Genomic DNA, 13,629 nt, shown 5'->3' with positions numbered 1-13,629 from the left:
CATATCTGGAGTTTGTTAGCAGTGACTGGAAGCTCCAGCATGCCCATTCTCTCTCTCAGCCTCTTTCTCTGTCTGTCGCTCTCAAATAAATAAATAAAAATAAACCCCCAAAAAATTTTTTAAAAAGCGTGCACCACCACGCCCGGTCCTGAGGTCTTTCTTTTAATTATACCAAATGCAGCCAAATAATAGGACTGAGTAAAACAAGCAAGAAAACTTAAGGATATTCTAAATCAATACAGTAGTAACATTTCACACTATTTTAACTGAAATACATGATGGCTTTAGAACTGGGGACAGAGGGTCCCAGACCTAGCAACTGGAGAAGAATCTAATCAGAGGCATGTACAGCTTCATGGATGTGTGCAGCAAGGAACCTACCTACCTACAAGGGGAAGACCAGTCCTAAGGCTGATCATCCAAGCAATGTTAAGTGGCCGGGGCTAGTCATTAGCCAAGTCACCCCTTCCCTTAGAATGCGGGCAGGGAACATGATCAAAACAGTGACCTCTGGCTTTCATATGCATGTACAAACACATGCATGTGTACCTGCACACACAATAATCACACACACACATATACACGTGTGCAAAAAAGAGGAACACTGACTAAACAAGTCTGTGAGGTGAAATATTAATTGTAGGACCTACTGGTAATGCTGGAGGAGGGGAACATTCAGTTCTTTCAAACTTTGAGATTTTTTTTTTCTAATGAAAATATGGGAGGAAACAATATAGTATATATATATACTATAGTATAGTCAAAATAAGATCTTCCAATATAAAGTGAGTGAGAGATCATTAAATACAAATAGTTAGCTAAAAGCAATAGTTACAACATTTAATTCTGATTTGCTATAGTCTGCTTATTTTAACTAATAAACTTGGCATATTTAAAACATATGCTATAGAGCTATATCATATATTATATATTATGTATATATTATTATTTATTATTTAAAACATATGCTATAGAGCTTAATTACTGTCTAGACTTGAAACTGTTACAAATTAAATGGCATCTATGATACTTGTGTGTAAAGATAATACCAAAAATTTTTTTAAAGTATGTTAGTACATTTTTTTTGTTTACTTTTATTTATTTATTTGAGAGTGACAGAGAGAGAGAGAGAGAGAGAGAGAGAGAGAGAGAGAGAGAGAGAATGGGCACGCCAGGGCTTCTAGCCACTGCAAACGAACTCCAGACACGTGCGCCCCCTTGTGCATCTGGCTAACGTGGGACCTGGGAAATTGAGCCTTGAACCGGGGCCCTGAGGCTTCACAGGCAAGCACTTAACCGCTAAGCCATCTCTCCAGCCCTGTTAGTACATTTTTAAAGCAACAATTTCTAGGAATCTGAGGTCAAAAAAGAATGAGGTCTATGGGCAGCATATATTTTTAATAAAAAAGGTTGTCCCTATTTAAAAAAATACCCTACAGATAAATACTGTCTTCATATCAAAAATATCCTTAGCATTTTGAAAAATCCCACAAGAAATTATAAAATGATATTTAATTTACAGTATGTTCATTATCTGTACTTACCTGAGGAACATTGCTGTCAACCCACTTGGAATTTGGTAAAATATCATCCCACAAAATCAGACATCGAGCAAGTGTCTTAAAAAGGCATTAGATAAAATTAATTAGAACAAAGCTCATATACTTCATTACAGCAAAATATTAAGTAGAACTATTCAAGAATTAGTTCTTGACTGGTGAGTATTTTTTAAAACATACAATATCAATTAAAATAAAGATTTAGATCGCTATCAAAGTTCAGAGAGATTATAAACTTTTAATTTGCTATACATAAGGAAAATCATACACACAAAAAATGGACGGGAGCCAGGCATGGTAGCACGTGCCGTTTTTAATCTCAGCATTTGGGAGGAAGAGGTAAGAGGATGGCCATGAGTTTGAGGCCACCTTGAGACTAATGAGAGAATTCCAGATCAGACTGGGCTAAAGCAAGACACCGCCTTGACAAACTAAAGAATAAAAAAAGTAAGTAAATGAATAGGCATGGTGGCACATGCCTTACAATCTCAGAACTAAAGAGTCTGAGGTAGAAGGAGAGCCATGAGTTTGAGGCCAGCATAGGGCTACAGAGTGGGTTTCAAGTCAACCTGGGCTAAAGTGAGACCATGCTTAAAAAAAAAAAAAAAAAGTCACAAAGAATAATAGCTCTGTTTACACATCTTAACTTAAAAGCTTTCACATGCTATCATTTTTTTAAGCATTAAAAAAAAGATGGAGGAAGAATTTTAAACAATTCCTAAACTACTATTGTCATTACAACCTTAACAGTAATATTACATCATTAATAATAACAAAAATAAAAACTAAAACAATTAAGTCCTGGTGATATGCTGCTTTATAGAAAGTTTTTAAACAATAACATGAGGAGTTGAAACGTCGATCAAAATATGGTCACCTTTCCTAGGAGTCCTAAGGTTCTATTTGGGAAATTTTAATGTTATCAATTAGATACACATAACAAGTTTATTTGTAAGCTATTTTGAGAACTCCCCACATGCCAAGAAAAACGAAAAATGGCAAAGCACTGTACCCTAAGCAAGAGAAATTCTGGTTTCACAAAGTCCAGCAAATACATGGTATCAGGAGCTCGGAGCCAATCAGCAATGGATCTGTTGAGGAGCACACCAGTGGTGGTTACTGCTCAAGAATGCAAGGTGATCAAGAAGCTGAAGACTACGTTAAATAATTTCGCCACACTTCTCCCATGACCTAGCTTTGCCCATGCTAATGTAAGATTAATTAGACTGTGAGATGAGGCAAAGTTTCTTATGTTTAGTTTTGGTCAAACATTCAGTGTCAAGAATGCATTGATATAAACATTCATGTAAGTAATTTTTTTTTACCACTTTGTCACTCTGTACAGACTTTTTCTAATGGAAAGAATTTAAAAACTGAAAATTTTTGTGACTCTGAAAAATATTTTTCAAATTAAAACAATTAAAAGTGGGTTGGAGAGAAGGCTTAGCAGTTAAAGGTGACTGCCTGCGAAGCCTAAGGATCCAAGTTCAATTTTCCAGGTCCCACCTAAGCCAGATGCACAAGGTGGTATGTGCTTCTGGAGTTTGTTTGCAGCAGCTAGAGGCCCTAAAGCAATCATATTCATTCACTGTGTGTGTGTGTCTGTCTCAAAAATTAAAAAGTTTAAAAACAATTAAAAGTGAGCTAGGGCTATAGCTCAGGAAAGACTGGGACATAGAAAAGTCTTTAAGCAAAGCCAAAAGCATTTTTAAATGGTAACCAAGAAAAAATAGTGTAAGTATTTCTGGTTTAACAAGTCCTCACAATGAGCCAAATTAATAAAAAGGAAATGGGTAGTTTTGGATGGTCCCTTATGTCCTTACATTTCACACCTAGTTGACAATATTTGGGAGGGGTTGAGGGAAACCTGCATCTATACCAAACACAATATAGCCTTTTTTATTATCCCTAAATAATATAGTATAAACTGGGTGTGGTGATGCATGCCTTTAATCTTAGCACTTGGAAGGCAGAATTAGGAGGAGGATCACTGCTGTGAGTTCAAGGCCAGCCTGAGACTACATAGTAAATTCCAGGTCAGCCTGGGCTACAGCAAGACCTTATCTCAAATATAATAATAAATAAACAATATAATATTAACAATCATTTACACAGTATTTAATATTCCAAGTAATCTAGAGATGATTAAAGTACACAGGAGGATATAACAGACTACATCGAACTACCACACCATTTTACCTAGGAAATGATCATTGATGGAATTTGCCATCTGTGGGGGTCCTGTGGATTGTCAAATAGCATTAATATAGAAAAATAAGAGTTTCTAGCTCCAATTATGTGAGAGAATGGAAATCAGGTTACTGTAGCACAGGGGAAATAGACACAAGAAAATCCTACTACTAAGATCAGAAAAAACAACTGTCATGTCATGCACCAGTGGGGGGGGGGGGGGGAATACCTGTTATTGGTTTTTAAGTAGATCATAGCCAAAGCCAGGGTAGCACCTGGACAAGTCACATCCACATTTATTGTATCACCTTCCTAATTAAAAGAAGAGTATTTTTAGTTTGTAAAGAGCTCTGAATTGATATAAAAATTTTCTAAACACAAGCTTATTCTTAAAATCAATATACTTGTAATTGCTAGTGTAAAAACTTATTTTTCAAATGAACTTCTCAACTTGTGGTATTTTGAAGACTTGGACTTACTTTGATTTGATAACTTGGAGATTTATGTTTTTCCCTGTGCATTCCGGCTTGAAAGCGCCTGTGACCTCCAACCATGTACTGATATAGCTGTTCAGGCACGTTGAGATCTGACATTCCTATTAAATTGCTGCCATGCTGGAAAATGATGAAAAGAAACCTTATAGAAGTGACTCCATAACATCCATGGCATACAAGAAATGAACTTCAAGTCATGGTATCTTGGTTTTTATTTCTTTCTGATTACACTAAACATTAGTCAATATCAAACTATTAATTGTCATAAAAATTATAATAGATGTATATATTCAGGTTTGTATACTTTCATTTCATAAATTACTCAAAAACTTCAAAACAGGTAGTTAATTACACTTACAGTAAAAAAAGAAAAGATGAAGTATGTTTTCAAAATCTACACTGTGCATACTGAATCCTTCATCACAGTGCACATGAACTCTTCAAGCAACTGTAATAATCATTAGTGAATTCTGACTCTGTGCTGGGCACTATTCTGAGTGTTTAATTGAATTACCTCAATTCAACAACTCTATTAAATAGTTACTAGTATGAATCTCATTTCATAATGAAGGAAGTGAGGAGCAGCTTAATCTAGCTCAACATTACTGAGCTATTAAAGACAAGGTCAAACAACAGTCATGAGGTCGCTTTAACCAAAAGGAACTAACATAGTCAAATCAACTGACTCACTAGTCAGGACCACAATTTAGGACCCAACTGCTAATATGATTAAAACAGTAGCTTCATGAAATGTTCCTGGTAATTGTACACATTTCTTGAATGAAGTAAGATTAGTCAACCTGATATTACATTTTATCATAAGCAAACTTACTATGGCTAATATTCTATTCAGTGATCACCAGGGTGGCCAAAGAGAGCTGGGTTATTTCTACCAATTACCACAGACGTTTCAGGTGCCAAATCTATCTTTTTGCAATACCTTCTACCTTCTTATCAGCATGGTGTACCACTTATTCATCATATTCCTTGCAATTTTTCAAGAAACTTCATTTTCTTGGTTCAACTATGAATGTTTATATTAACTCAGGGCAAAGAAATCTTAAAATCATACTTTTCACTGTAATTTTTCTCCATTTACAAATCTAGGACTTTGAGGGCACAGATCCCACTTACCCCCAAGCAAACCATGCCCAGGGCCAGGCCAGCAGCCAAAGAATATGACTCTCGATCAGTGCAGTATTCCATCTCAGGACCAGGAGGCCGCCCTGCAGAAAAGATAGCTACTCAGCCCAAGCCAGCCTCTTAGGGTCCCAAATTGTAAAAGTTTTAGACAGTTCACTTTTAGGTGGCAAAAAGTATAGAGTCAACATGACTATACTCAAAGTTAACACAATATCACAAATAATGTCAAAACTATCAACTTACTAGAAGCCCCAGAATGGTTCTTTCATCAATTTAAGCCTCTGTCAGCAATGACTTTCAAATACCATAAACACTTGGATTTCATCATAAAAATTACCAAGAATTAGTTTGTAATTTTTTTAGACAATTTTTTAAAGATTTATTTATTTATTTATTTGAGAGCAACAGGCAGAGAGAAAGAGGGAGAGAGAGAGAGAGAGAGAATGGGCACACCAGGGCTTCCAGCCACTGCAAATGAACACTAGACACATGTGCCCCCTTGTGTATCTGGCTAACATGGGTCCTGGGGAACCGAGCCTCAAACCTGGGGTCCTTAGACTTCACAGGCAAGCACTTAACCACTAAGCAATCTCTCCAGTCCAGAGTTTGTAATTTTTAATCTCAAAATTTGATTTTAGATTTTTTTCAAATCTATTCATAGATATGGTGAGATATGTTTCAAAGCTGATAATAAAAAGAACAATATGTTTTTAAGTTAAATATACTTTCAGTTTATTTACTTAGTTATCTATTCTGCTAGCTCTCTATAGTAAAATTTCTGTGTATTGATCCTAAATATCTGGCTATATGAAAAATTCATATGCTTTGAAAGTACTCAATAACTCTAATACTGTTCTTTGGGGAAACAAAAAGATATTATGTATAACCTTTTCCCACTTGAAAAAATTCACAATCCTGGAATTCTGTTTAAGAAGAGAAAATGTTTTATAACGATAACATCTATAATAAATACACACACATTATAGGTAGATAGATAGAGGACAAACAGATAGACAGACAGACAGATAGATAAACGGGGTTAAACAGTTTTATAAGTCCTAAAATTCTCCAGGCATGCAATTCTAGTATCCCTGCACTTGGAAAACAGAGCAGGAGGATCAGGAGTTCAAGGTCATCTTCAGCTATATACCAAGTTCAAGAACAGACTGGGCTACATGAGACCCTGTCTTGAAAGAAAGGAAAAGAGAAAGGGAGGGAAATGACCTGAAAATTATAGGATAATTGGGCATTTTACAAAATTTCCGTTCAATGAGATATTATACAATATAAAATCAATTTTTTGAAAATGTAAATATACATTATGTGCAACCCAATGTATTTTAAGGAACATATTATTTTATATATTTATATTATTTATTCGTATATTATATATATGAATTAAATATAAGATATTTGATAGGAAAGTTATTTACTGCAGCTAAGACTATGCAGTAACATCATTAGATGTAGTACAGTAATATAGCCTGGGAGTATAGAATTACTTTGTAGATGAACATGAGAGCATCTATCCTCTACGCTGGATCCTGAAATAAGACATAAGAGGCAGAATGAGAGCAGCTGGCTCACAGCTTGATAGCCTAAAGCAGAACTTCCAGGCTTATTTTGAGGGTTTCTTTTTCTGTAAAATTATCATGGCAAAAGCTAATGTATACTATCATACTAAAGAATAATATCACTAACATTCTATTCTAAAAATGTTAACTCCCCAGCCCCAAAACCAATGTATTACTTTACTTTCCATGTTTTCACTTACTGGTGGGAATCATGGTCTAAAAATAAACACCAAACCAAACCCTAGAAATAAAATTTTATAACTTTTAATTAGCATGTGTTACTATATTTTACAATAGTTGTTTTATTGTTATTGTTACTAATCTATTACTATGCCTGAAATACATGCAGGGTTTGTTTTTTTGGTTTTCCAAGGTCTCACTCTAGCTCAGGCTGATATTCAGTTTTTATGTTGTTTTTTTTTAAATACTTCATTTACTTATTTGAGAGTGAGAGAGGCATATAGATAGAGAGAGAAAGAGAGAATGGGTGCTCCCGGGCCTCCAGCCACTGCAAACTCCAGATGCACACACCACTCTTCATGCACCTGGCTTACATGGGTATTGGGAAATCAAACCTGGGACCTTAGGCTTCAAAGGCAAATGCTTTAACTATTTCTCCAGCCTGTTTTTTGTTTGTTTGTTTTGTTTTATTTTTAATTCATTATCAGATCATTCAATGTTCATAAAACATAAGAGTTGCTGGGGCATGGTGGTGCACGCCTTTATTCCCAGCACTTGGGTGGCAGAGGTAGGAGAATTGCTGTGAGTCTGAGGGCAGCCTGAGACTCCATAGTAAATTCTAGGTCAGCCTAGGCTAGAATGTGACCCTACCACGAAAAAAATAAAAATAAAAATAAAAAAGTAAAAATAAAAAACCTACTGTTTATATTTTAAGAACATTTTGTATGGGTTTGTATCGAGTAAGAAATGTACACCTATGAAAATGCAGCACTATATTCCATACCTATTTCAGCCAACAAGACTTCTGCTGTATGTCTGTGAGCTGTCCCTTGATACACAAGACCAATGCCAACCACTGCAGCCACTTGGACATTGTGAGGAACGTCAAGCTCTGTGGACGTTGGGGGTAAGAGGGCAGGAATGTGAATGCTAAGAAGTCGAGTAATTGACATATCCATGGTACCAAGTTTTGCAGCAGAAACACCAAGCAGCAGTCCAATGCTTGTCATTTCATGACCCTAAGATGGAAAACAGAAGAAAACTTAGACAATGCCAAAATAAATACATCATTTTAATTAAAATACTGCCTGCCATTTCTCATAAGTTCTTCCTGTGACAGACAGAGAATACAGACGCTAAATAAACACATTTGATCCTACCTCTCATAGTGTTCTATTAGGGGGAACAAGTGTTAATTAAAATATACATAAATCCACTGTTAGAAATTAAAATAAACAAAGCATTATGAGAGCATGTTGAAGGAGACTAATAATTTAAGATTGAAAATCTGGAAAACTACTGGGTATGCAATCTCTAAAGAAGATTATATTTTAAAAGATTTATAAGGCTAGAGAATGGATCAAGAGTTAAAGTTGCAAAGCCTAACAACCTGGTTTTAATTTCCCAGAATCATATAAAGCCAGATGCATAAAGTGGCTCAAGTGCCTAGAAGTCTCTTACAATGGCAAGAAGCCTTGGCATGCCCATTCTCTCTCTACTTGCAAATAAATAAATAAAATTAATTTTAAGATATTTGTAATAGAAACTAAAAGATGGTACACATTTGCAAAAAAAAAAAAATGATAGAAAAGGGGGTAATCAAGTTCAGAGGAAAGAACAATGGGAAAGCTGTACAAAGCCTGGAGAAGTGAGATCACACAGACTCATTAATTGCTTTGACTAAGAGGATACACAATGATTTACACTTTGGAAAGATTCCTTTGCCTGCTATGAGGTGAGTGGATTTAGAGGTACAAGAAGGTCAAGTCGAGCAATTAGGATGATGCAGTCGGCACTATGCTAAGCAGTGAGATCCTAAGTTCCCACCTTGGTCAAGTAGTCATGGATATTTAGAGTAGCCAGCTTGGTAAGGTGGCCATTCAGACCCAGGGCCATGAGAAAGCCAGCATACTCATTGGCTAACTCGGCATGCTTGGGTTTGTTGTAAACAATCCAGGCTGAGTCAATCTGAGAGGCAGGGGCTATCTTCAGGCCAGCAGCCACACCATTATGGAAGCTAGCCCAGCTTGTCATGTTGGGAGGCACATCAATGTTTCCACTATTCAGGTCTACTGTTGTGTTCCGAGGAGGGGCGCGCCCTAAAGAGACAGAGAGTTAAATTAAAATTGAACAAGAATCCACAAAATCAACTTAGATTTTTGAGAATAAGACTGCCCTCACTATATTCAAAACCTATACTGTTTAAAACAGTTCAGCATCTATTTTGCTAAAATGCATGGAGCACTAAGAAAACTGGTACCAATTCAACTTTATACCAACCCAGTTTGGATAATTCCACTTGGAGCCAGAAGCAGGAGGATCTAGTGTTTGAGGCCAGCCTGGACAACATAGTGATTATCTCAAAACCCAACAAAACAAGATGAAACAAAATCAAATGAAAGGATAACTTTTTTTGTTTTGTTTTGTTTTTTGGTTTGTCAGATGGCTAGAACAGTAAGACTGGATTAATGCCATGAATTTACTTAAATCATGCAAATTTAACTAAATGTACCTAGGGAAAAAAGCCATTTTGTTATTTATGTTTTAGCAACACCAAGCATCACTTGAACATTAAATTCATGGGCTTAATTCTATAATTTACCAAGTTTATACATTCTTTTATATTTAACTCAAATCTCTTTGTTTTGGTTTATTGAGACAGGGACTCATGTAGCTCAGGCTGACTTTGAGCTCCCTAAGTAGCTAAGGATGGATGACCTCTCAACTCCTGATACTCCTGCCTCTACCTCTCAGGTACTAGGATTACAAGCATCTGCAACCATATACAACCTTTTTATATGAAAATTTTTTATTTTATTTTTTTCTCTATGAAAACTTATATAGACAGGTGAAAAGACTAGTAAAATAAGTACCCATACATCATGCTTTTCATCAAAGTTTAGCAATTATTTAGATTTTTTTCCATAGGTGCTTTATGTCTGACAGAAAAATTTAAAAAAGAAACACTGCTCACTCAATGCATCTACCCTCAAAAATGGCCTACACTGGAGAGGGACATGTGTTTGCACTCAGTCATCCTCTCATTTCTTGCACACTGTTCAAGGCAACAAACTCTTTACAAATATGAGGAGTTTATTTTAAAATTTGCAACTTAGAGCAGGGCGTGGTGGCACACACCTTTAATCCCAGCACTCAGGAAGCTGAGGTAGGAGGATTGCTGTGAGCTCGAGGCCACCCTGAGACTACACAGGGAAATTCAGATCAGTCTGGGCTAGAGTGAGACCTTAACTTGAAAAAACAACAAAAATTACAACTTAAAACATTGCTCAGTTATATCTGCATATATTATGTACTTATAAACCACTTATATATAACTTATATACTATTATAGATGCTGCTGTATGCATGACATATATATATATATATATATATATATATATATATATATATGTTTAAATAAAATCACAGTTTACTTTAAAGAATGGTTTTCAGTAATTTTAGCTATATGTATTTATCACCTTTAGAATGCACACAGATCAGCATTAAGCAGGGATCATAAAACATAATCACAAATCTATATTCAATAGAAGTAAAACCGTATGCAACCAACCAGAAAGGCAATTTAATAACTCAGTGCATCAAAACTTTAAATTCACCCATCTTGATGTCCTAGAAATTCAGTGGGTAAAAGCGCTTGCCATACAAGCATGACAGCACCTGACAGGGTCTGATGCACCCCGAGTTTGACTGTCCAGCCCCTACATGAACAGCTGGCACGACCACATGCACCTGTAACCCCAGTGCTACGGGAAGCAGAGAGCAGAGAATCTCTGAGACTGGACAGTCAGTGGGTCTAACCAAAACTCCCAGCAGTTCTGGACTCAGTAAGTGAGTCTGCCTCAAGGAAACTGCAGATGACCAACAGAGAAGACACACAAAGTTCTCCTCGGCCTCACACTCATAATGCTCACAATACAGTAAATTTAAAAACATTTTCTAAAACATTCAAATGTTCTCATACGTAAAACTAAATATGCAAAAAATAAAGTGGGGAAGGGGGGCTGGAGAGATGGCTTAGTGGTTAAGGCACTTGTCTGCAAAGCTAAAGGAACAGGTTTGATTCCCCAGGACCCACATAAGCCAGATGCTCAAGGTGGCGCATACATGTGGAGTTCATGTGCAGTGACTAGAGGCCCTGGTGAGCCCATTCTCTTTCTGCCCTTTTCTCTCAAATAAATAAATGGATAAATAAATAAAAGACCTAGCATAAGTGACCAATTTTTCTTTTCCCTTACTTTGTTTTTTATAAAATAATAGTATTTTCATATTATGACAAGTACTAAGTATTGTCCAGTGTGGTGACATACGCTTGTCATCCCACCACCTGGAAAGCTGAAGCAGGAAGATCCCAAGGTTGAGGCCAACCTAAAGTATAGAACAGAAACCTTGACTCAAAAACAAATTAAAAAAAAAAAAACTAAATATTTTACATATTCCAAAATTGACTAGTCTCACCATTATCAATAAATTCTGAACTTTTTCATGTGACTTTTTATGTTTCAAAATAATCACATCAAAAAGCAAAATTAGTAATAAGTTATATTCTACATCACTCAAAACTCAGCTTGATTTGTGTGCCACAAGCGGCTCCTACCACGTTTTCCTCCCTGTAATTGAATATATCCTGTAACTCTGAGCCAATGTAAATCTTTCCTCCCTCAAATTATTTCATAATAGCAAAGAAAAAAAAAATCTAGGGCTGGAGGGATAGCTTAATGGTTAAGTGTTGGCCTGCAAAACCAAGAAATCCAGGTTCGATTCTCCAGGATTCATGTAAGCCAGATGTACTTGGTAGCACGTGCATCTGGAGTTCATTTTCAGTGGCCGGAGGCCCTGGAACACTCATATTCTCTCTCTCCCACCCCACCCGCCTTCCGCTTTCTCTCTCATATAAATAAAATAAAATTTAAATCTACTAAAATTGGCTATTTGCAATTTGATAGCTACTGTAGCTACTATTTATGCTTAGAATCACTGACAACAGTTTTAACTAAAATAATGCAAAAGAACACATAACTCATGTCTATATAGTTTCTTTTCTCAATAAGCATTAATTGAACACACCTGTGAGATTCAGCTTAGGAATTGGCAAAGGTTCTGTTGGAACAGGATGGTATGAAAACAAGGTAAACATTCCTCTTCCTACTGGAAGAGCCATGGTGCGCTGACATAGCTGGAGCAGTCTAGAATTAAAATACAAACCAAAATATAAGCATTCTGAAAGCAATGCATCATTGGAATAGAATCAGTAAGCAAGTTTTTCAAAACAGGGAATAAGGCATATAATGTAATCACCTCAAAGTAAATTCGTAGAATGTGGGTAAATTACCCAAGCACAGTTACTCTCATTTTAATATTACTGCTCCCATTAGGTACTCTAGGGGGAGATGCATTTCCTTTATTTCATGATTGTATCCGTACAAAGTATGTTCTTAATAAAAATAAAATTTTGAAGGGCTGGAGGGATGCCTTAGCAGTTAAGGCACTTGACTACAAAGCAAAAGCACCCAGGTTTGATTCCCCAGGACCCATGTAAAGCCAGATGCACAAGGTGGCACATATTTCTGGAGTTCATTTGCAATGGCTGGATGCCCTAGTGCACCCATTCTTTCTCTCTTCCTCTTTCTCTCCCCCCTTTCTCAAATAAATAAAAATATTTATAAAATACATAAACAAATAAAAACAAGCTAGCACCTTAGAATCAATGCACTGTTAGTGATAATGGCTGGCTACATTGAGCCTTACTGCATGTAAGGCAGTCTTAAGTAATTTGCCCACACTTATCCAGCAGATGATAGCCAAGCCTGGCTCTAAGAGCTCATACTCCAAATTACAGTACTATTCCCTGACTTCTTTACAGGTGGCAAATCCCTAAATATATGTGGAATGGAAGCAGTGATACAGAAATTAGGATTGCCTCAGTTTTCAGTGGCCTGTGTTGACCCCTACCCTTAAAGCAATGTCATAAGAAAAAGAAGATTCTTGGCCTGATGGCACATGCCTATTACTCCGAGTACTTAAAGCAGGACGGTTGTAAATTCAAGTCCTGCCTGACAACAGAGTGAGTTTAAGACTAGCCTAAGTAATTCATTAAAACCTTTCTCAAAATAAAATTATCGCATGTGAGGCCACAGAGGATGAAGGGAGGGAAGAGAAAGAAAGGATAGTAACAACAGATGACAGAAATATGGCAGATAAAAAGAGAAAATTTAAAGAGCTGAAGTGCTTCAAGGTAGTAACTCTGTAATGTCATGAGCAGGTGACATTGCTATTATGTTTTATGACTTCTCAAGGGCTATAATGTGTTAAGAGTAGATGAAGATGAAGAAAGGGTTATAAACTATTATCTAGCATATCAAAGCCAATACTAATGTCGTGGTTTAAACATGAAATGTGCCCCACATGCTTATGTGTTTGAACGCCTGTGGGGGGCTAAGAGCTCCTGCAGAACCTTTAAGAGGAAGGACT

At 36.4% G+C, this 13,629-nt stretch overlaps 1 protein-coding gene across 2 annotated transcripts in view; it reads right to left on the bottom strand.

Annotated features, from left to right (window-relative positions):
- Window positions 1–13,629, bottom strand: part of Anapc1 (anaphase promoting complex subunit 1) — a 96,494-nt gene that overhangs the window by 26,542 nt on the left and 56,323 nt on the right. For both annotated transcript variants that reach the window (XM_045146906.1, XM_045146907.1), the window contains 8 exons: window positions 12,226–12,344; window positions 8,968–9,239; window positions 7,925–8,159; window positions 5,378–5,469; window positions 4,229–4,363; window positions 3,979–4,061; window positions 2,572–2,650; window positions 1,545–1,619 (listed from right to left, as the gene is read on the bottom strand). In XM_045146906.1, coding sequence (XP_045002841.1) covers window positions 1,545–1,619; window positions 2,572–2,650; window positions 3,979–4,061; window positions 4,229–4,363; window positions 5,378–5,469; window positions 7,925–8,159; window positions 8,968–9,239; window positions 12,226–12,344 — 1,090 coding nt within the window. The remainder of the gene's footprint in view (window positions 1–1,544; window positions 1,620–2,571; window positions 2,651–3,978; window positions 4,062–4,228; window positions 4,364–5,377; window positions 5,470–7,924; window positions 8,160–8,967; window positions 9,240–12,225; window positions 12,345–13,629) is intronic.

This window comes from Jaculus jaculus, chromosome 4 (genome assembly GCF_020740685.1).
Source record: "Jaculus jaculus isolate mJacJac1 chromosome 4, mJacJac1.mat.Y.cur, whole genome shotgun sequence".
Classification (NCBI taxonomy): Eukaryota; Metazoa; Chordata; class Mammalia; order Rodentia; family Dipodidae; genus Jaculus; species Jaculus jaculus.
This window is presented reverse-complemented; position numbering and strand designations above follow the sequence as displayed.